Genomic DNA, 23,329 nt, shown 5'->3' with positions numbered 1-23,329 from the left:
GTTCAAGACAGAGAGGTTGTTCCCACTGGTGGAAGGGGTTGGGTGGGAGTGGTTCAAAACCTGTCTGATGTTCTTCATTTCCTTAATAGCAGTGGAAGCATTTCATGGGCAATTGGAGCTAAGCACTAGCGCAGCGGTAACGAGCGACGAGAGACAGCTGCAGGTAAAGGCTCTTTACAGGGTTTCTGTTTTTGTTTCAGCAAGAATTTAGTTCTGGAGGGAGGGTGCCAGATAGAAGATCCTGGAGACCAAGTGCTCTGGAGATCCACAGAGCGGGGAAGGCCCCCTGGAGTATGAGCTGGAAGGTGAGGGGGTTCGGTCGCAATGGGCCACATGATCTTTGGCAGAGGGTAAAGATTTTAGGCCCTTAACAACCTGCTCTAGATTGGAAATGATGCCCTACAGGTGAAAAGTCTTGTCCTCCCATCCCCAGTTAGTCCCTGTGACCTGGATATGGAGCCCAAGAGACGGACACTCAGTAGCCCATTCCCTACCCCTGTGAGCCCAGCCAGTCCCCACCAGCATTGACTGTATCTGCATTGCTGATGTTAACTTTGCCATTCCCCTACTACCATTACTGGGAGCTCCAGACTACCCACAGGGAGCAGAGTGTGACTGCATACACCCCCAGGATCAGGACATACACCCAGAACAGCAGTCTATCCAGCCTGTAGGACAGCGTGAGCCAGTTGACTTCTAGTCTGCCGGCCCAGTCTAGTGCGCGGAGATGGGAGCTAATCAGGAGGAGCTCTGCCAGGATCTTCTCCATTGGGGCCTTCTGGGCGCTCGTCACCTTCCAAGGCCCCTCTCCTTTCCCTTCCTCCTCTTCCCCATGCAACAAGAGACCTGAAATGACAGCAAAGCATGTTCAGCGAGGCAGCAGTGCAGGGGGCTGGATGTACACAGGGTGCGCTGAAAACCCAGCTTTGCATGTACCTGCAATGTCATGAGCTGCTTGCAGCCTGGGAGCCTGGGATCTCTCACCGGGGCTTCCTCTGTCTAAGGCACTGCCTACCCAGCAGCAGGAGAAGAGTCTTTTCCGCACAGGGTCTTCCCCCAGATGAAGGAACTTTACTAGCAGGATAGACTTGGACAGGCTGAGAACCAAGAGGGCCATGCAAACCGTGAAGAACACCCCTGAGGCAATGAGGGAAGAGAAAAGAACATTACTGAGTGGGACAGGCAACCAGGACGCCAAACTGCAATGGCTGAAATAGTCTCCCAGGGTGTGTCTACACTGCAGTCATGGGGAGTGACTGCAGAGCATGTAGACATACCCAAGTTAGGTTTGATTTAGCTAGGGCAAAGGTAACTTGAGTAGCAACAGTAAGGAAACCATGGTGGCAACATGGGCTAGCCACTCAAGCATGTACCTAGAGTCCTGGGTGTATGGGGCTAGCCTATGCTGTCACAACTTCTTCACAGCTAGATGAAAGCTGGCTTAGGTACGTCTACACATGTTACAATCACAGCTCCTGGTTACAGTGCAGACATATCCTAAGGCTCTGCCCACACTGGGGCTTTGCAGTGTTTTCAAACCATTTTCAAACCCTCTTACCGCAGCCATGCAAAGTTTGCATCCATTGTGTTAAATTACTACCCTACATAAACCTGGTTTCAGCTAGCACAGTGGTTGAAAAATACAAATCCAGTCCACTCTGGGCTGAAAATCTGACACAACCATGCTGCTGAGCATCTAGCCGAGCGATGCAAGATGATTGTTCGGGTGATGCCAGGAGGGTTTGCAGTGCACACAGGGTGTCAGCGGCACTGTAGTTCTTTTCCCAGAGGTTCGTTTGCCCGAGGATGCAAACATCAAATCAGGGTTAACAACAGGTGCTTTAAAGAAGAATAGTACTGGCACCAATGACTGGCTGCCCTAGAGAGGCCCCACCTGGTCAGAGTAAGACACCTAGTCATCAGGGAGAGCTGGACGGACGTCAGTAAACATTTCCCTGAAATGAGAATGATTAGACCATGGAACTTTCTCTCCAAGGCAGATGTACCATTACTGCCCAAGTCTGCCCATTTTAAAGCTAGTCTGGAGAATGGATCTGGGATAGCTAGGATAAACTCATGGGTCTTCACCATCTCTGGCCTCTAATGTTTGCAGATTTACATGCTCCCTTAGAATAGAGTCCCTACCATAACAGCCCAGCCTGTCCAAGATGCACTGGCCAAACCCAGCTCACCAATGAGGGGAGTGCTGACCGCAGTGCCCAGCAGCTTGTCTGACATGTTGACTTTGAAGACAGTATAGCCAACCAGCACGCTGGTCTTGAAGGTTATCCTGGTGCCACAGTTGGGTGGCAGGTAGAAGCTGGCCAGATCAATGACCATCAGGAATAGGCTGGGGATCAGCAAACTGACCACATATAGCAGGGGGCGTCTTCGGATAACAACCTGGGGTGGAGAAGAGAAGTCAGAGCCAATTCTAAGTGTGACCTGAAAACAATGGAGCTTGGGATTTTTAGCATCTTTTAAGATGCAGAGACCTGTCGAGTAAGAGCACTGAGAGATGTGGGGCCTCCTCCATGCCACTCACCTAACTGGTGCAGGGTGGGCCAGGGCAAGGGATTGTTACCTTGGCCAGAGACAGATGTGGCCAAAACTTTTGTGAATTCACAACCAGCTTGAATTTTCTCCCCGCAAACCTGGAACATTTTTGAAGTTGGCAACCTCTTATTCATATATCTCTCCACATGATCCCTTTGCCTCTGGGCTTTGCAGATTCAGACAGAAGCTGAAATCCCCAAACACCAAGAGTGGTTGCTTTTGCTGTATTTGTGATCCAAGTAATGAGACAAACCCGCCCACTGCCTCCCTGCCATTCATCTTGGTGACATCTATGCAAACCTTCCTGCTGCAAAACCTGTAGCCAAGAGAATTCATCTAGTTTGGGCTTCAAATGGGGAAACACAATCATCTGTATTTCATGCAACAGTTTTTAGGGCCATGCAAACCTTTAATGAAAACTTGAAGCCAAACATTTTACTCTCTCTCTCACTGGGCATGATATTTTTGAGACTCCGGTTCACGGGTTTGTAACTGGGTCCTTCATGAGATTTCTAGGTGGTGGAGTGGTAAGTTCTGGGTCCAGTGAACTTTTCCAAATCTATCTGCAATGCACAGTTTAACCCAACTTGTTGGGTTTGGTTTAAGTCTTGCCATTGCCATAATGGATCTGAAGGAACCTGAAACTTTTAAATCAAAACCCCCGGGTGTCAAAGCACGTGATGAGAAAACGATTCCCACTAAAAAACTGTTGCAAGGCAGAGAACAGTTTTAGTGGGAATCGTTTCCACTTAGGGTGTCAGAATGAAAATCACGAGGGAGGAAATTAAGCCTAGGTAGCCTCCTCCTCTCTGCTTCTGAGAGTCTCAGTGCATTGAGCAGTACTGATCTAATTGCATCTCAGATGTCTCTATTTGGCCATCAGTACCATGCTCCTCATCAGTACCATGCTCTTGAAGAGCAAAGCATTGGCCCAGTGTGTTATGTTGCCACGTGGAGGTCCCAGTCTGGATCTCACCCTTCCTGGCAGAGTCAAAGAGAAAGGGGGAGTGTTGCATGAGTTCCATGAGAGAAGCATCTGTAATTGGCTGGGGTCCTGCACCCGGTTCACCCACAGCACAATACAACAAACTTCTACTGAGTTCACTGCCCTGGATCTGGTAGCCAGATACCAGGGCAGACTTAGCTAGTCAGTGGAGCCCCCAGCCAGACGTGGCATGTGCTGTGGCTGCATCCTGTGTGTTACCTGAGCCAAGGCTCAGAGCAGGAGCCGGGAGGTGCATAGACCCCAGTTCTTCTCACTGAGCCACCAGGAGTCAGCTGGGGGTTACCTCCTCCTGGCTAGGCGAGTAGGAACTGTGCTGAGCTGGCCTCTGCTAGGAGTCACTCTTTGCAGATTTTACACCAGCCAAATCCCATCCTCTCTAATAGGCTAAGAAGTTGATGCCTTTAAATTCTCCAGCAAGGAAGGGAAGCACTTTAGTTTCAGTCATGTTCTCCATTAGACACCCTTCAGGTGTTAGCAATATTATGCCACAATTTCATTATCCATTAAAGCCAGGTAATAATAAGTACACAAAGGTATTTGCAGCCCATTGATGTTAATGAAGGAGATCAATCTCATTCCGAGCATGTACATCAGCCGCACATCGGAGATGGAATATTACCCAAGGTTAGGCATGAATTGTCTCCTTGATAGCAGACCCCACCAGCACTTAATTTTGCATGACTGTCTTTATGGCACAGACGGAGTTTGACACCCAGACACAGCTTGCCGCTAAGTTTGCTACATTCTCTCCCCCCACCTCAGACATAAGTGCTGTGATTTCTCTTGCAGATGGGAAAGTTGCAATGTTCTCCTCTCACCTGGGCTACCCGGGCAGTAAGGAGTCAAAGGTGACTCTGGCTGGAAAGCTGGTCAGGTGGCGCAGGGCTGACTTGTGCTGTTTTCAGAGGAGACCTACTCAGTGCCCAGGGTCAATGCCCAGTGGACTCCTGTGTGAGTGCACTGGGCACATCTCCCATCTTGGGGAATGAGAGGGCAATACCCAGGGTGACCCTACCTGCCAGTGCAGTCTTTCCCCTCAATCCCCAGATTCCTAGGGCATACCCCTGAATCTCAGTCACTCTCTAGGTTTCCTGTTGTCCCCAGTGTTTGTTTCTGCTGTAGCCCAGGCTCAGAGGAATGTGTCTTGCTGTGGCTACTGGAAGGGGTCCCGGGCTCAGAACTGACATCCTTGTCATGACAATTGTCTTCATGTGAGGTCCACCTGCTGAAAGCAGCCCTGGCTTCCAAACATTGCCTGAGCCTTGAGACGTACCTGGCATGTTCCTGGGGCAAGTGCCAAGGCAACGGGTTTGCTGGGACGGAACAGGGCAGCAGTGAGTCTGTACTGTTGGTACAGAGGCAAAAGAGGGCTGCTGTGGTGGGAACTACTTACCTACAGGGGCTATACAAGTAATTAGGTTACTTAAGAACAGATGGCTCTGCACTAACACAAAGTAACATTCACCCCGCCAGGACAGACGCTGGATTTTCCCAGGGCAAACCACACCCCAGGGTCTCAGCACCAGTGCGAGAGTCGGAGCCACCGGATAGGCTGCTGCTGCTCAAGGCAATGCTGCCTGCTCCCCCACGGTGCCAGGTACAGGACGAAGGGCATTGGAGGGAAGATGCTCATGATGTTTTGCAGGAATATAAATATAAAAAAAAAGTTAAATTCCCCAGGGAACATTTTCAGTTTTTCAACAAAAACTTGGAACCCGATACTGAAATGCTTTGGAATTTGAATTTAAAAACTGAACTCTTGTTCCTGAAAATGGTTTGGTTTTTATGAAAACCTGGAAAATGTAAATAGAAAACATGGAACATTTCAACCAAAAGTTTGAAAAAGCCACTTTCTGTCAAAAATAATTTTTACAAGAAAAACTGGCCCTTTCCTAGTTCCTAGGACAGTCTGGGGTGTTCCCTGACACTTCCAAGACACTGACCAGTCAGGTAAGGGGGTTCTGTGAGTGCATTAAGGTCAGCCATACTGGCCCTGATTCTCCTCTCGGAGACACTTGGGTAAATTGCAAGCGACTCCACTGAAGTCAGCTAAAATATCCTCCAGCCCAAACCTTGACCCTAAACTCAGTCACCATTAGCAGGATCCTTTGTACAAGGACTGATTAACTGCCAGGTTCATGCTTTGCCTCTGCGTTCCCCCTGGTGTATGAAAGGCAGGGAGAGAGGCTGAGCTTGTGGTGCTTAGCAAGAGGGACCTGCTGGGAAACTGGGAAGGGCTGGGCAGCAGTTGGTGAGCTGTCCAGCCTGGGGCCCAGGAGGTCTGAAAAGTTTCTGAGAGGCTTCGGGGTTCTCGAAGCCCTGAGTGGTGTTTGCTGCTTCCACCCAATGGGTGTGTGTTTCAGCTGAGTGCCAGATCTGCAGCCCACCCTGCAGTTGCTTCTCTTAGTGTTTTTCCCTTTAAATGCTCTTCATTATTCGCTCTGGCATTAATAATGTTCTCAGGCTGCTATCTTTAAAATTAATGAGGTGTTTAACTCTTAGTCAAGAAGCTCATCAAAACAAAAACACATTTTCGTCCTCCAGCAAGCGGTGTGGACAAATTAGCTGCTTCCCCTCCACATTCCAGCCTCCTTCAGCGAGGAGACGGGAGCCACAGGCTGTCTCCTCAGGGCTGCTGCTTGGAACGTAGGTCCTGCTGTCAGACGATTTCATGAGTGATGCAAGTGTCCATGCTGGTGTGACAGAGGGATGTCTGGGGCAGAGCACCTGCAGCAGCCCTGTTCAGTGTCTGCACTGGATGCTCTATCCTGTACTACACAGTTACTGCCTTAGCATCTGGAGCCCGAAGTCCATGTGTACAGGCGTGATGATCTGCAGGCTTGGAAGCAGGGTCTGCTGCCTCCTGCGTGGCTGCCGTGTTCACATGGCCACTCAACAGCTCTGGCAAAGCAGGGAACAGCAGCCTATGCACTCTACAGGTTCAAGCACCCCAGGCATTCCCACCCACAGAGGTCCTGGCTGGAGGAGTCTACTGAGTAGTGTGTTTAAGGGACTGGGGAATCACCTGGAGTCTGTCTGTGGAGTCTAGGCTGATCTCTGGCTCACTGCAGCAAACAGACCTTGCTGTGCAGTCCTGATACCATGGCTTGTACCTAGTTCCTGATTCCAGCCCTGCTCCTGGTCCTGGTTCCTGGCCTCCTGTGTTCTGCTCCTAACTTTGCACCCTGCCAACCCTACTTTGGCTGGCCTGTTGGCCCTGACCCAGTATGGTTCATTGGCCTTGACTCTGACCAGACTCTGTGGCGTGACATGGTACAGAGTGCTGCTTCTGGCCTTGACCCTCTAGACTGGAGTAGTCAATTATTCTTTGTCAAGGTCCAAATTTCTTAGTCACGGTATAGTCAAGGTCCGGAACCCAGAGAAACATTTTTCACACCACAATAACAATAAAGATGATGATAAGTCAATAAAAAGATTTTTCAGCCCATTCAAAAGCATGTGAACTTGGACTATGTGCTCAGTTCCACTCAGACCTATGCCACCTTGGCTGGGGATCCTGGCACGAGGTCACTGTATAGTATCCATCACTGTACTGGGATCAGGTGCTGGCTCAGAGCTGCCGTACCTCAGCATTGGTCTAAATTTCACTTTCTCTTCCCTGGGGTGTTTGAGGACCAGGTGTGAGCACCTATTTTCAGGCTGCACCTGTAACTTTTCTGTCTTGGAGTTCTCCCCATGCTGCCCGATAGATGGGGAGCCTGGGCAAATGCTAATGCTGACTCGCTTTGGAAGTTGATCTCCAAGAGCCCATGGAGAGAGAGAGAGTGAGCCCTGCCTCTTGGGTTGGACCATGTGGTATCTAACCAGGGATGTTCCCAGCATCCAGCTGGTTGTGCCTCTCTTGTCTACCTCATCCTCAATGCTGGTACTAGGGCATTTTACAGAATAACCTGCTTTCTCTCTCGCTACACCCTCATCTTGGCTCGTCCTCCATGTTGTAGCTGCCTACTTCTCAGTGGACCACAACCCATCGGTAGCTAGGAATTGCACTGTGTCACGTGTGTGAGTGAGAACGTGAAGCACAGCAGAGCCCCTGTTCTCATGATGGATTCTGAAGCCCAGCACAAATCACTGAGAGGAAGAGAAGAAAAGGAGGGAAGGTGCCAAACGGAAAGATGTCCGCAGATTAGAGGTAAAGGAGAAATATTTGATACCTACGTTAAACTGAATCTGGGCAAAGCGTCCGGTCTCCATGTGCAGGACCCGGGGATGTGAGGGCACGGAGAGCAGCTCCCACTCACCATCATTCAGGAACAACATCTTGTCATTCTTAATGTCCTCACGGCTTCTCCAGAAGGTGAGGTCCACGTCCTCCACTGAGAATGACACAAACAAAGGGCTGGGACTTAGGGGAAGGGAGGGACCTGTGAACGCGGGATGGTCTCACCCCATTTCCTCCACAAGCTGCCAGTGGCCACAGGGCTGGGAAAGGAGCTTCACTGGCCTTCTGTATGGTCCCTGGAAACTATATGAGCCCCATCAGCTCAGGGACTGAACTGCTCCTCTCTGCAGAATGGACACTGCCTGAACTGACTGGAGCCTTAGGACACCCGTTCCCACCGTGCCATGGGATCTTGCTTGTGGCCATTGCAGATGCAGTTGGTCACTTTTCAGCCTGGGTGATCTCTAGGGCAGCCAGGGTAAAGGCAGAGTCAGACTTACAATGTCCAGCATGAGACAGAGCTGGCTACCTTGCAGCGATAGAGCTTGCCTGCTGACTTATGAAATGCCTGGCATTGATGCTGCCACCAGATCAGCACTGTGTTCCAAAGGGAGCACTCAGCGGGGCACCTACCCTGGGAAGCACTGAGCTAGGTCCTACAACACGTGCCAGTCACATTCCTCTTCACACTCCCCAGCTGTGCATCCCAAGAAAATAAACCTTGCTGTCTTTGGCGGGCTGGCAAGTCTTGTCTGTGGGAGCTGGACATTGCATATGTTCATTTCCTAGGCTGAGTCCTGTCCTGCCCACCTGTGTGCAGGATGCTGCTGAAGGTCAGGCTGCAGTTCTGGGTGTCAAAGGGAAAGGCGTATGCCTCCAAACTGCACGCGGACACCACCTGCATGGGCTTGTGGTTCTTGATCTTCCCAGCAGCATTCACGTAAACGTAGGGGAGATCGGGAGACTTACTGACGTCCACGCTGTACAGAACAGGAGGGTTTGTTGCACAGGGAGGGTGGGGGAGAGAGACCCGATGACTTCGTTACGCAGTATACAGGCAGTGAGGTTTTTTTAATGAGCTCTCATGTGACACTACAGGTATAAGGATGGTCCAGTGGCCAGGGCATTATCCTGGGACTTAGTAGACCCTAGGTTCAATTCCCTGCTTCCACTGTGTGACCTCCGGAAGGTCACTGTGTGACCTCTCTCTGCCCCTCAGTTCTCCATCTGTAGAATGGACATAAAAGCAGCACCCTGCCTAGCTCCCACAGGTACTGTGAGGATGAAGCCGTTAAGATGGTGAGGTGCTCGGGCACTGCAGTTGTGGGGACCAGGTTCAGTATCAGACAGAGAATGCCTGTGGCACTCAATTTACGAGGTTCAGAAGGATGAAGTGCGAGGCTGACCCTGCTGTGTTTGGAATCTCTTGCTCCACAGAAGCTAAGTGTCTCACACCTGAGACTCAGACTGTTAATCCATCCCCTTCAAACAGCGAGTCCAGAGCTGTTAGAAACAAGATTTCCCCCCCACACCCCGATGGAGCCTTTTGTTCTTGCTGTGGGCAGAGGCAGAGCTTGCACTGATCAGCCAAAAAGAAACCCCAAACCCACCCCAACCTACTGGTGTGCAGTAAAACTCCGGCCGGCTCCAAACTCACAACTCGTTGATGACAATATCTGGAGACCAGATGGTGCTGAGTGGCAGAGAAATTTCGCTGATCCCATCATAGAGGCTGGAATTCCAGGTGAGAAACTCATCCTTCCAGATCTGTGGGAGGGAGACGGAGAGCGTGACTGCCTGGCTGGCTTCTCATATTGCGACTTGGCAGGGCAGGTTAACTGAGGTGCCACGGTGCGTTTGAACCATTGACTTCAGAATTTAGGGATGGTAGGTACAGAAAATATCCCTGCATTGGGAATGTGATAATCGCTTGGTCCCCTGTGCTAATGGCCAAGAAAGTGCAGCTCAGGCTAGCAGTGACTCCCAGTCTGCTTCCTACAGGACAGATTTTTACAGGTGTGTAAAGTGGAATTCTCATCAGAACACAGTGGCTTTACCTGTCACCAGGAGTCTATACAATCGGTGCTGACACAGGCAGTCCTCTTCAGCTCCACCATCCCCATTCACCTTAGCCAGGCTGGCTCAGAATATACGTTTCTGAGTGTGCAGTCTCTGAGACCTGCCTGTGTCCAGAGTGGGTTGAAATGTGAAAAGGACATTTTTTTCCATTTTTTTTTTCATTTTGGTTTTGGGTCAAAATTTAAAATTAAAAAAATGCTAATTGACATTTTGAAATGTTTCGAGCAGCACCACGTGTGTATGCTTTGTTCATCTACCCTACCTGATGCTTTTGAGGATGGTGGAGAACCCTTTTAAAACACCTGACTGTTTTTTTTTTTCAGTTCCACATGGGAAGGAAAGAAGGGAATTGGTGTGGGAGATAGACCCCACTGCAGGTGAATGTGCCCTGGCCCCTGGAAGATATCCCCCAAGATGTTGTCGAATAATATCAAAGGCATACATTTTGAGAAGATCACAATCAGATATTCCACAAAGGGAAGAAGCTAAACTTAACGCATTATTCATTATGAATGGTTTTTTTCAGTTATGTTCAGGACACTGGGGAATCTCTGATGGCTGGCTTAGGGAGTGTGTGTGTGTGTGTGTGTTTAGGATATTGGAATACTTGCTTATAGAAATCAAAGGTGTTACTAGGACACTAAAAGTATCAACTCCAACACACATATGCAAGATTCAAAACTTCTTTCCCTTAAACCCCCCCAGACAGGTACAACAACAAGATGACATTTAGCACTATGTATTGGTTGAGGTGCACTCTACACTGATCATTACAATATTAACTGAGTCAGAAAGCGAACAACCTAAAGTAATGTATAATAAATGCTACAGAGCAATTAAGTTCTCTCTCTGCTTCACCATCACATGTAGTTAGGGAAGAAAATATTAATTTACCTGCCGAAACCAAATGCTTGTTGTTAGCTTTTGATTCTGTGTATCCTGTAAGGGGAAAAATAAAATCAAATGTTTAACAAGTTATACAACTGACTCAATGGATCATAAAGAGACCTGACAACTTAAAAATCACACTGCTCTCAGAACGGGTAGGCTCTGCTGTACCCATTGGTGTTATACATAACATCTAAGGTTGCTCTAGATAAAAGAAATTAGATAAGTATTATTCATTATTTCTTTAGTGTGGTGTTTTGTACATTTTGCCCATTGAGAGTCATTGGGGTTTTGCACCATAATCCATCAGGTGTTTTTGAAAATCTCTCCCACTCTTTGTATATCATCAATTTCAAATTTTCCCCTCTATAATCAGGTAGATTGTGCAATCACCTGCTCCCAGCTGTAATATCTGCAACAAGGGATAGTCCCATTGGCTTTTACAGGATTACTCACTGTTGTAAGTGATGTGCCTGGTAACAGCTGTTTGCAAGAATGGGACCTGAGTTAGTGAGCTTCTCCTGTGCTTTGCATGGGGCTTCCATGCAGTATCATGGGATAGAAGAACATTTATGAAATGGGAAAATATGGTGTGTAGGAATAGGATAATATCGCTTTAAATAGCTTGTGAGCCCTCCAGTGGTGCTCAGTGTGTTCTGTGGTTTTAGAAGCCATCAAAACCAGCCCTGTGTATACAAGTTTGTGTATATTTAGTAAACCACTTTCTTTTGGACTCAGTTGTGCTCCTGTGACTTCTTCATATTATTTTTGTTGCGTGAAGAGCTAAAGAAATAAAAGAAATTGTGATTGTAAAATCACCAAGCCTGCCAGGGGGAGCTCATGGAAGACTTTGAACTCATTTTTTTGGAAACTGACTAGATTTCAATTTGATTGCATCCCTTTACATTTCTCTCTGATAAAACCAGGCCATAGAGAAGGATCCTGAGGTTGGTTTGGCCATCACCTCACTTCATACCTGTCTCCGGCTCCCGTTTGTTGTTCATCTGTGTCTGTGCAATCCTCACTACAGTAAATTATCTTTGATAAAATAGTGCTTTGGCTGCACTTGACGCTTTAAATGAATCATCTGTCTCTCTCTTGTGCTCTAATTAGTTACTGTGACATTAATCAGGCTGCTAAGCATAGTACCATATTCTCAGCAAATCCAGGGCTAAAAATATGAGTCTGAGCTTGTATTTGTAATCAGGATATTCATAATTTTTCAAAGAGTGTTGTCTCAGCTGCTACAGGCAGCCAATTGGGTTAAATCTTTGTGTGTATGGATTTTCCTGCTCATAAAACAGAAATGTGACCTCAAGCTAGGTGTATTTTTTATGACATGTAGAAATTCCCTGCCTTTGTAATGATTCAGCATATTTTCTTTTTCCTCTCTGGCTCTATTATTTGTACTGTGGTAGAATCCAGAGACACCTCAATACGTGCTTAAATTTAGGAATGTGAGCAGTGCTGCTTCATTACTCGTATGCGTCAAGTTGGGCACATACATAATTGTTTGTAGGATCAAGGCCTTATTAGTTTTTGAAGCAAAAGGTTTTCTCAGATTACTAGTATCTTGGGATGGAGCAAAAGCTCAAGTTGATAAAAGAAGGCTCCTTTGGAATATAGGAGATCAAATTTCTCCCAAAAGAGATGGAAGAAATGAAGTGTGACTCCCATCTTGATGGAATGAGAGAGAATAGCAGGAATGCTTTGGGTTTGCTGCAGACCCGGAGCTTGGAATTTGTATATCCATGCCATTTTGAAAGTGGATTAAGCTAATTTCCCTGGAAAAAGTGGCTTAGGAAATCATTGGAGATGAAAAAGGAACTGCAACATGCTTTCCAGAATCTTTGGATCATCGCACAAAAGGTTACATTGAAAAGGAATGAGTGACCCCTATTGAGACACCTTTGATGCACAAAATACAGATGACCTGTTTCTATGATGTCCTCTGGGGGGGGGGGGGGGCGGGAGCTGCATCAGCATCCCAGACAGGACTTGATGCATGCATGCAAAGGAAAAAAATCATTTATAAGACACACTCACTTTTGTTAGGCCATTTGGCTAAGCTCCTTTGTAATGGCTGAATATCCAATATGCCCTCTCCTGGGGGGCTATGTTCTGCCTGTCAGAAGGATGAATTCAATGATCTAACAGGTTTTTTCCCCACACAGTGAACATCTATGATGCTATGAACATGTGTGATCTGTAAAAGTGAATTCCAGGTTAGATGACCTTAGCCTAGGGAGAGCAGGCTGCCGTTTGGCTCACCTGTTAGAGTTGCCTATTGTGACTCACAGTAATAGTCTTATGCAGGATACATGCCAGGCCAGTTTCAGATTTGGACGAGAGAGGGACTCCGCTAATGGTTAGTCAGCACGAGAGATTCACTCCCACAGTTGACTTGACTTGAAGATATTGATTTTGTTGCAGAGAGCAACATTTAAAGCACCTTCAACCCTCATTAATCCTTTTTGATTACATCTTAAACCAAAATGATCAACTGTAGGATCATAGGCCCACAAAATGGGGGAGCAACTGGACAACCCCATCCTTTTGTGGGTCCACTCCTTCCATCACCCCCACTAATGCTTATAGTTCTTGAGCATGCCTTCGCTGTCTGCCGTGATGGTGCCACCACCATTGTTTGATGGCTGTCCTACACTGACTGCTTGCTTCTCCATTTGGCCCCGACAGAGATCCCAATGTTGGAGGGGCCCGGGGTGAGCAAGGAGGAGAAAAGACAGCCGAGGCTAAAACTTGAATCTTTTTGTCAAGGGAGACAAGAAGTTTCTCAACGCCAGCTGGCTGGCATAATTGGTTCTCTTGTGGCATTATTCACGGCTCTTCCCTCTTTCTTTTTCAGCTACCTTCCATCTTGCTTGTTAAAAGCAAAGGATATTTTCGAGAATTGGAATTCATTAGTCTTCCTAACAGAGGGAGACTACTTAGACGTAAATTGGTGGTTAGCAAATATACAGATCATTCCCACGCATCCTCATTTATCGTCTCCAGTTCGGCAGACTATAGAAACAGATGCCTGAACGTCTGTTTGGGAGGCTCTAGTCAGCGGAGTGGAATACAAAGGTATCTGAGATTCGGAATGGACGAAACTCAATATAAACAAATTGGAACTCTTCTCCATTGACTAGATTATCTCCCTACTCAGATTTCCCCAAGGTACTCATAATAACTTGATATTCTCAGACAAGCCTAGTCTTTTATGTACATGAAACAGGAGGCAAAAGATCACAGTAGAAGTCAGAGGCAGTGATGAAGATGGGGCGAGAGCTCTTCACACAAAACGATGGTTGCTGAACAGTTCGTCTATTACTACATGCACCTGCTGAAGTCTCTACTGCATCAAGCCCTTTAAAGCCTACAACTTCCTGATGACATTGGCTCTGGAGCCAAGTCTCTGATTAGATTTATCTGACAGCATGAATACGGATATTTTGAACATGCATTCATTATAGCCAAGAAAGCAGAGAAGACCCTGACTTAAATACTACTGCTCTTCTCCTGGTCTGGTGTAATCACTGCACCCAAACCCCACTAGCTCGCATCTAATGGAGTGAAGATGATGAATTCAGAAAGTGAAATATAATTCACCACTTCCTACTGTGTACGAAAGATAACGAGGGACTCATTACAGTTAAGATGGATAAAAACAAAACCCTGCTAGAGCTGTGTTAGAGCCTCTTTCTTTTAGTTACTGTAACAAAAAAGACATTTTCCAACTCTGCTCTCTCCCATTTTCTCCTTGTACAAGAATGATGGAAGGTCCAAGGCAGGAGGAAGTAGATTCTGATGTGCTAGACACCTCTAGAAAATGAGAGTGCCTCACTCCCTTGATCTACACCCAAACTTCGGATCTTTACATGCTCTGAAATACAAACTTGATGCACCAGCAAGGAATTAAATAGTTGCAATATAAGAGGAAATTACAGTGCTTGTAGTTATTTGTTAATTCATGTAGCATATTTCATATAATTAATACTGTGCCCACACTCTGCCTATGTTAATACACTTGCCTGCTCCTCAAATACATTTCAGCAGCTTCCAGAATATCAAAGTGGCTCAGGTAGTCTAAGGAGGCAGTTTGATTGCACAGAGCTTCTGACTGTGCTTAAACAGACACTGCCAAAATTAAAATTCATATTTTAATATTTCCCCCGATCGGTGCTATTAAGAACATTTTTAGCTTGTTAAAAAAGAGAGAATTCTATCAGTCTAATTTAAATCACACTGGCTATTTTTGTTGTTTCTTCTACTACTTGTGTTTCATTCCAGTTGGACGGTGTCATTGGATTGCTCAATTTCACTTTGCTTATAGTCAAGTTTCTTCCAGGGATATTGCAGGAAATTGCCATATGTGTAACAACTCCATTCCCAATGAACCAGCCCATACTCATTCCATAACAGTTATTTCCCCTGTGCTCTACTTCTGAAACACCAGGGGGTGATATGCTGTGAATATTGAGTTTGATCCCCGCCATGATATTAATGGTACCCATGGAATATCTACCCATGAGATAAGATCAGTAGACCCTGAAATACCAATGGAAGCAAGTGATTCAGTGACTTTTGCATCCTATCCTGGTAACAGACAAGCATTGGGCTTCTCTGATCTGGTCTGGCAGCTGAGGTTCCTTAAGGGAAAAGGCACAGAGCATCTGTTGCTCTCTCACTGGCACCGTGCACGTATATGTAACACACACTGGACACTGGGGCTCATTTTATCCATTCTTTTCAGCTCTTTCCAAATTCCCTGTAACTTGGGTCTTAAGTTTCTGAACTCTCCCCCATCTGTATCTGTTCATCATTTTCTGATACCCCAACACACCAGATTTTCTCCAAAAGCATCAAAGCCCTTAGGCCAGTGTTTGTTACATAGTAGTCCGTCTGCCCTGAGCTCTTTGTTAAAATGTTCTTTCCTGGTTCTCTTAACTTAACACAAAGCTGTTTGAATGTAAGTTCCCAAAACTGCAAGGGAAGCTTTAAAACGGCGATTTTCAATGTAGCTTAAGGGAGTTAGCGCTCAAATCCCATTCAACGTGGATGCCTGACTCTTTTAGGCTGTTTGGTAAATCCCAGGCCTCAGTCCCTCAAAGCTGTACTGACTGAAACTGATCAAAATAGAGGATTTACAAAAGTCTGTCTGTCTATCTGTCCAACCTTTTGCAAAACAACCTATTGTTAAAAAATATTTCTTCATTGAGCTGAGTTGTCAAGGATTATTTATACTTATTCTCGGCCTGAATTAAATTGACTGGGTCACTTTAAAAAACTCTTTCTAGCATTTTGAAATTCCAGAGAGTCTTATTTAAAAGGACCAGGAGCAAAATGGTTTGTCAATAAACAGAGACAGCTCCTTCTGCTGAAAAGCATCACGCACAGCTACTGTCATCCATTCGACTCCAGTCTCCAGCTAGCAGATTCTACTGTATTATGAACAGCAGGATACTGGTTGTAAATGAGCTTGAGATTCTGTTTACCACATCCAGCACTGCATGGACAGAGAGGTCAAGGTAAATGGTCGTGGCCTTTGACCAGTTTCTGACGGGTCTCACTCCCTTGCTGTAATTCAGTAAAAGGTGTCTGGTCAGACGATTCAAAGTAGAATTTCTGGGCCTTTGAGCATCTGCGGTTGAGCTTCCTGCAAAACAAATGAATTTGTGTAATTAGACCTGGCAGGTAGAAGAGGAAAAGTTGTTAGCTCTTCTTGTTGTTGTTGCTGAAGCTGGGGGTGTTTTTGTGTGGGCTGATTAGTTGGGAATGGAGTTGTGGCAGAGATAGCAATTTCCTGCAATATGCTTGGAAGACCTTCTTGTATTAAGTTGATGTGATATTTTGGGCCAGGATGGCATGTAAACTTTGTAGGGAGAGATGTGATAGACATGAGGCCTGGGAATTCAAAAGACTATATTGAAAATATACCAGACAAATATGGAACAATACCTTTTGGGACAATACCTGTTAAATGGATTCCCCAGGAAATCCCTAAGGAGAGGTTAATGCAAGTTCTCCAGCTCTGGTTATGCAAAAACCCAGCCTTTCTAAGATACTCCTGAGGAGAGGGTCATTGTCTGCTGATTACATGATACAGAAGGCCAAGATCAAAGGTCCAAGCTATATAAAGAAATGGCTATCTGCCTAGTCTTTGTTCTGGTTCTGGATCTAAGATGGATGAATTTGTAACCACAGGGAAAACCCAGTTGTAGGCTTTGAAGGCCTGACTCGTACCAGAGCCCTGTGTTGGAGTTGGGGGTGACCTCTGGTAAGCTGCTTTTGCCTGTTTAGCTTCCGTTGTTTCAATCGGTTTTCTCAGAAATGCTTTTACCTTAAGAATAATGTGCTTGCTTAGAAGTAGCTGTGTGGTAACTTTAACTACTAGCAATACACTGATCACAACCCTTAGAGAAAAAGCAAAGCTCAGTGCTGGCCTTTTCAGGCATTCTGACTTGCTGGGGAATATAACAGCATGAAGTAGGAAGCTGTGCAGCCTTAAAACCCTGGTCTGGAGGGAGTGAAATGTGGGCCTTTGCCCAAGAGAGATGGGAGCTGGAAACCTTTAAGTGAGTGCCCTCAAGGGACCATAGAGGGAGGAAATACAGGTGCAGTTACCCTGAAACTAACACCGGAGTAACAAAGCACTTTATGATTAGGCCGTTGGTTTGCATCTAGCCTTGGCTTAGTAGTTGCCAAAAGTTGTTAGCACCTGATAACTGTTTTGTGGCCTCTCTGAAATGAATTGGTGGCTCTTAGTTGCCAGTGTACAAAAAGTACCCCATTAAAATAGTGTCCTCACAACAGACAGTGAACGGCTAAAATGTACCCCATTAAAATAGTGTCCTCACAATAGGCAGTGAACGGCTCCTGGTTGGCAGCCCCAGAAGGGAGAGGCCCATGACAGAAGCTGATCTCTCCCATCGAGCTCCCTTCCGCTCCACTCTGGAGCATATGGGGCAGAGTGTGGGCTGTCTGGGCTGCCCCTGCTCTGTGGATGCTTGAAGAGGCAGACTCAGGATGACAATCTGATACTGTTCACCAGCACTAAGTTCACTTTATTTATTTTTACTTTTTGGTAATAGACTGGCTTCCTGTTAATGGACATTTCCTTCCAGGTTCTGTGGATCTCATTCAAGAATTAGACTAAGAAGCTGCATGTGAACTAGAATTTAGTGAACCCAGAAATCACTTTGATTTGGAAGTTAATGAGATTGTCTGATCTTTCTTCCTTACCTCTTTAACCACCCCCTTACAGATATGCTAAACAGAAAACCCAAATCCCTGTTTGCATAGTAAAAACGGTGGGGGGAAATCCAGCTTGTGTCCTGCAACAGGACTCCCTGGCCCTCTGAGCGATACAGGTGGAGGTAAAGGAGAAATGAAACCCAGCAATTGGAAGTGACACATTTCTGAGTGTTCCCTCTGAAATGCAAAATGATATTTTGCTCACGAGCTTCGCCAGACCTCGGGGAGCACAGCCTCACCAACTCATTGGGCTGAAGCAAATTGCCAATGCGCGTGAATGAAATCTAATCTGCAGTGTCCTGCACATGCAGTCCCCTGAGCACTCAGTGCTTTTGATGGCTGTTTTGATGAGCGGCTGAAGGTATGAGAGATCCAGCAGGAAACTGTAAATGAGATCTCCTTTCCTGGCACACCAGGCCTGCTCATACCCATTCCTTTATGAAGCATGTGGTGTCACTAGCCGCCAGAGGCGGCAATTTCAATGATTTATCAACGTCATTGAGAACAAAATGCTAGAGACTATGCTGTGGGTGCCCTGGCGTGAGTCGTGGAATAGTCACCTTCGATCTCATCAGAGCTGTAAGCCAAATGAGCATTTCGTTCTCTCGCTATGCTCTCAGCAGCAGCCTCGCCTGTTCAGCACCCCAGGAGGGCCCTCCCTCCAGCACCATTTTCAGGGCAGTTTTCAGAAACTGTAATTTAAATAAGAGCAGCGTATAAGATCCCAGCTGAGACCCCTTCACCATGGTTCCTGCCAGCTCAGCCAGGGGATAGGTCTCCCAGCTGAGACAAACTCCCTGCAGCTCCTACTGGTTCAGGTGGGGAGGGCACAACTCCTGCCTGAGTCCCTTTCAGTACAGTGCCTAGTGGTGCAGTCCAAGGGATGTTCCCTTTGGCTTCAGCAAGTGGAGATGCTGCATATTGACCACAAGGATCTCCTTTTGGGTCTGGGCTTTAGTGTGTCCATGCAAAGAGCATAGCTGCCTGATGAGGGACCGCACTTTTGGGTTAAGTTAGCACCAGCATTTAGACCCTGGAGATAAAGTTACACTAAATGTTACCTACTGTGAACTGGGATCCTTTCTCCCCAGGCCAGCAGAACCTGTGATGCAACCAGGGCATTCACTGATACGTTCTGGGATACAGTGGGCCAGATTCTCAGCTGGTTTAAATTGATGTAGCTCCATTGCAGTCAACAGGGTTATGCCAATTGACACCTGGTAAGAATCTGGTCCAGCCTATTTCAATGTGGGGGCCTGCCTGTGCAATCTCCCATTGCTTATCTTTACTTCTGTCCAGCTGATGAAGACTGGACATAGCTCCTTGCAGTCCTTAACATGCTCTTCCAAGTGCTTGCTAGAAGGGGCACTGGACAGTGACATGAAACAGAGCCTTCCCTCCAGGAGCTGATATTGCTTCTTACACAAGCCCAGAGAACAAGATAGCCCTAGGGGCTGAGTTCTTCCAGCTGGCGATACTGTCATCAGCTGCCCAGCCTTGGGAGGGAGCATAGAAATTGACAGACCAGACTAGACTCATCCATCTAATCCAGCATCCAGTCTCCAACAGTGGCCAGCACCAGATGCTTCAGAGAAAGGTAAGGGTTAAGTAGATGTGTGATCATCTTTCCTCCATAAAAGTCCCATCCTTATCCCTAATAATTAGAGATTGGATTAAACCCTGCAGTATGAGATTTTATCTCCCATCCAATACTCTTTATTGTTAGTATAAATTATTCTAACTCTGGATATTCTTGTTATCCACCAAATAGTCCAATCTCTCTTTGAATCTTACTACATTCTTTGCTTCCATGACATCATGTGGCGATGAGTTCCACAGTCTAATTACACAGCAAGTGGAAAAATATGATATTTTATCCATTTTGAAGCAGAGAAGGCAACTTCAGGACTCACACCCCCTGTTTAATCTTCAGAAAACAGACCCAATGAGAAGGTTGGTGCTTATTTAGATACATAAATTGCAAAATAATTTCACTTTTGTTATGAAAGTGAATTGGCCAGAGGAAGAGTAATTACGGCAGAGACAGATTCACATTGTAAGTGACCATTAATTAACACTAAATTATTCCTCTGAGAGCTAAGATGACATTCACGTGAGCATTAGACCAATCCCAAATCAGCACTGTCTCAACAGACACAGAAAGAATCCATCAAGAATGGCTCAGCAAAGGTTTTCCCTGTGACTTCTCAGGGCGTAGTAATATAAAGTTAATAATTCACACTGCTTATGATCATTAGGAAGGGTCACCTGGAAATGGAACATCTTTGTATCATTGTGGGTGGTGAGTGGGGGATGGATGTGAACGGAAACAGGCTGGAAATAAGCTGTTTTCTATTTTGTCCCTTCACCTGTGGATACTTTAGTTAATCAGTGTTGTCTGTGTGTATCTCATGCTCTTTAGCCCAGATCCACAAGATATTTAGGCTCCTAACTTCCATTTAAATCACTTTAGCACATCTTGGAGTTACACACAATATTCTGGGGGAGGCTAATCTCAATGTGATGCTGCATACAGCATGGATGTAGCATAGATGCTGATGGGGTCGGGAGGCCGCTGAGCTCTCTCATAGAGATCAGGACATTCCTGCAAGGTGCACAGCCCTGATCAAGGAAATCACATGCTTAAGTCTCATTGATTTCCAGGCCAAAGGGGCAGATTTTTAAAGGTACTTACGTGCCCAAAATCCATTAATTTCAATTGGTGTAGGGGGCCTAAATATCTTTTTTAAAATCTGGCCCAAAGTCCTCAGCACCTTGCAGAACGGAATGCATCAGGAATGAGTGAGTGTGCAGTGCTTACACTCCATATGAATTTGGGGAATGACACACACACACCTGTTTCATTGCCCTGTCTTAGGTTAGCTCTCTCTGGACCATACAACAGTAGGTGGATGTTAATGTCTGTCTGAATGGGATGTGATTTCCATGAAATTACGGTCCCCATCTTCATTAACCCAGCACGAGTTCATAAGATTTAGTGAATACAGTGCATGCCACAGGTCTTGTTGCATAATTTCACAATCTTGATGATCAGCCCCTGGAAACACTTGGACACTGCCAAATCTTCAAACTAACACAAAAATACTGCAAAGCCAAGGAGCAGAAGAATTCGTGAAATACAAGACCTACTCTGACAACAGTTGTAAAGCACCCTCCCTGCCCACACAGATTGCACTGGTTTTCAGGTGACCCCTGATGACAAAATCAGAAAGGAAGAAAACTCTAGTGCCACTGGTAAGAAGCGCAGTCTGATACTCTCAGACTCCGACACGAGGAATTTCTGTAGATCTCTGCCACTGCTGTGAAGGGAGGAAACTGAGTCAACCCCTCTCCTGCCACAGAGAGAGCAAAGTCAGGTCCCGCAGAATTCTTCCAGACTGTAAATGGATTCTGAAACCTACGCTGCCTCCTCTCGACCCTACAGGCCAGTCCCTCTCACTGCAAGGAGCTATCTTCTGGCTTCATAGAGCATTGAGTCACCTGGGTTTGAGCCTCATCTCTGCCGTGCTTTCGCTGTGTGACCTTGGGCAAGTCACTTCATCTCTGTTGGGCCTCGGTTTCCCCATTGTAAAATGGAGCTAATGATACTTGCCTTGTATCTCTCCATCTGCCTGTCAATATCATGCTTATAGCTATGTTATCTGAGTTCGTGGGGCATTTGTAAAGTGACTTGAGATCCTCAGAGGGACAGTTATTAGTTGTCCTCTCTCTCTCTCTAACATGACATGCACTGTGTATAAATTGTAAACTCAAAGGGGACCTGCACAACATCGGAAGGCAAAAATCTCTCTGCAGGTTCCATAGGGACAGTTCTACTCGATGGAGTTAATGACCGCACTAAAAATGATCAATTGTAGGATGCCTTCTTTGAGTCAAGGTTCTAAGACCTGCGCCCACCTGTCACCATTGTGGCAATGAATGAACATGACACCACTGGCCTGCATTCCAACCCCAATTACAGAAACATTATGGAGTGAAACTGAAGTGTGTCCCATTTGCAGCCCTGCACGGAGGTGGGATTCCAGCACAATCAGGATTGCTAACCTTAGCAAAGTCTCCCATTCAACTGTCAGAAGAAATATTAAAACCAAAATGAAACTTCAGTCTTATTTACAAAGAGATCTAAAAGAAGCGGCTGCTTTGAGCAATGGCTTGGTTCAACCCTGTGGGAAACTGATGATAAATAGTTAAAAAACCATGGGGACTTTTCAGTGAAATGAATACCATTAAAAGTGAGATGTCTGTTTCTCCTGAATTTTAACAAGACCCATACAAACCTCCCAGCCTGAAAAACTGGTGGTGAACTTTACATAGAAAATAAGGTACTGACCCTCTACATTTTTGGACCCTTTCTTTTCTCCATTACATACTGTACACAGTCGCTGCTACATGCATCACAAGAGACTTCTCTGTATCTGTACCATGCACGTCCTAGCACGCTATAGATCTCTGAGACTTTGGTAGCTTACCCCTTGAAATCACTGGCATTTTCTAGACTCCTAGTCAGATGAACGCTTGCAAGGATCTTGCTCATCTTAATTATATCACAAAATTAGACCAGCCAGAGAGGAAGCAGCACCATCGGTCACCTATTCATTACATGCTGTCAGAGTTCTCACAAGATGGTCCCCTATAGTATATATTCTCATCTAATTGTATAGTTAGGGAGTATATACCGTGTGTGTGTGTGTGTGTGTGTGTGTATATATATAATCATACACAGTGTTTGCAGGCATGGGTTACAGCATCGGTCTTATCAAATAAACTTACCTGAGGCTAAGAGATTAAGGAGGAAGAGGGACATGAAAACAGCTGCCATCTCATCATCTGGCTTTGTCGAGCGCTCCCACCATTAGAGGCTTTCTTAAGTGAAGGTTACCAGTGTCTCTCTACCAGGCTCCATTCCCCACTAGAACGTCTTTCTCTCTAAAACATCCAACAGGGGCTGCGGTGAAGACAGCTATTGCCTGACCCTTTCTGGGCTCTCTGCTAGCTCTGAAATACCCAGCCCCTTCTGATCTGGAATCGGATTGTAGGCAGCATTTTAATTTCATTGACATTCTAGCGCTAAGTGAATAATGGAATCCAAGGCTGGTCCCCGGGAGAGGAAATACCATGCTAATATGATTTCCTTTAGTGCTCTTACCTGAGGCTGTGCCTGTCGCTGACTTACAGCATGCTAATTCCATTAATAATTGAGGCCCAAATAGCTGCTTTAAATCAGACTTGTGCAGCAGCGTCTTCAGCATTTGACAATAGTTACTGCACTCTCTTGAATTACCCTGGATAATGGAAACCTGCTATTGTTTAATGAAGAACAATCGCTAACAGTGCGGGCG

The 23,329-nt window shown here is 46.1% G+C and overlaps 2 protein-coding genes across 3 annotated transcripts in view; one reads left to right on the top strand and one right to left on the bottom strand.

Annotated features, from left to right (window-relative positions):
• The window catches only part of USP28 (ubiquitin specific peptidase 28), a 109,554-nt gene that overhangs the window by 31,630 nt on the left and 54,595 nt on the right, over positions 1-23,329 (top strand). The window lies entirely within an intron of this gene.
• Positions 451-22,809, bottom strand: HTR3B (5-hydroxytryptamine receptor 3B). The gene is made up of 9 exons (XM_077839625.1): positions 22,761-22,809; positions 16,211-16,371; positions 10,719-10,763; positions 9,403-9,512; positions 8,556-8,725; positions 7,742-7,899; positions 2,193-2,403; positions 985-1,137; positions 451-846 (listed from the first exon to the last, which is right to left on the bottom strand). Exons 1-9 carry the CDS (start codon positions 22,807-22,809, stop codon positions 575-577), a joined length of 1,329 nt encoding a protein of 442 aa, XP_077695751.1. The 3' UTR covers positions 451-574.

This window comes from Eretmochelys imbricata, chromosome 22, assembly GCF_965152235.1.
Source record: "Eretmochelys imbricata isolate rEreImb1 chromosome 22, rEreImb1.hap1, whole genome shotgun sequence".
Taxonomy (NCBI): Eukaryota; Metazoa; Chordata; order Testudines; family Cheloniidae; genus Eretmochelys; species Eretmochelys imbricata.
The sequence above is the reverse complement of the archived record's forward strand: the minus strand, read 5'-3'. Positions and strand labels throughout refer to the sequence as shown.

Excerpts from the sequence above, each read along its gene's own strand:
- HTR3B (XM_077839625.1), bottom strand. The coding sequence starts at position 22,809 with ATGGCAGCTGTTTTCATGTCCCTCTTCCTCCTTAATCTCTTAGCCTCA. Across the intron at positions 7,900-8,555 it reads CAGCAGCATCCTGCACACAG|TGGAGGACGTGGACCTCACC; the intron begins GTGGGCAGGACA and ends TGTCATTCTCAG. Across the intron at positions 2,404-7,741 it reads TTGCCCAGATTCAGTTTAAC|GTTGTTATCCGAAGACGCCC; the intron begins GTAGGTATCAAA and ends TCTCCACCCCAG.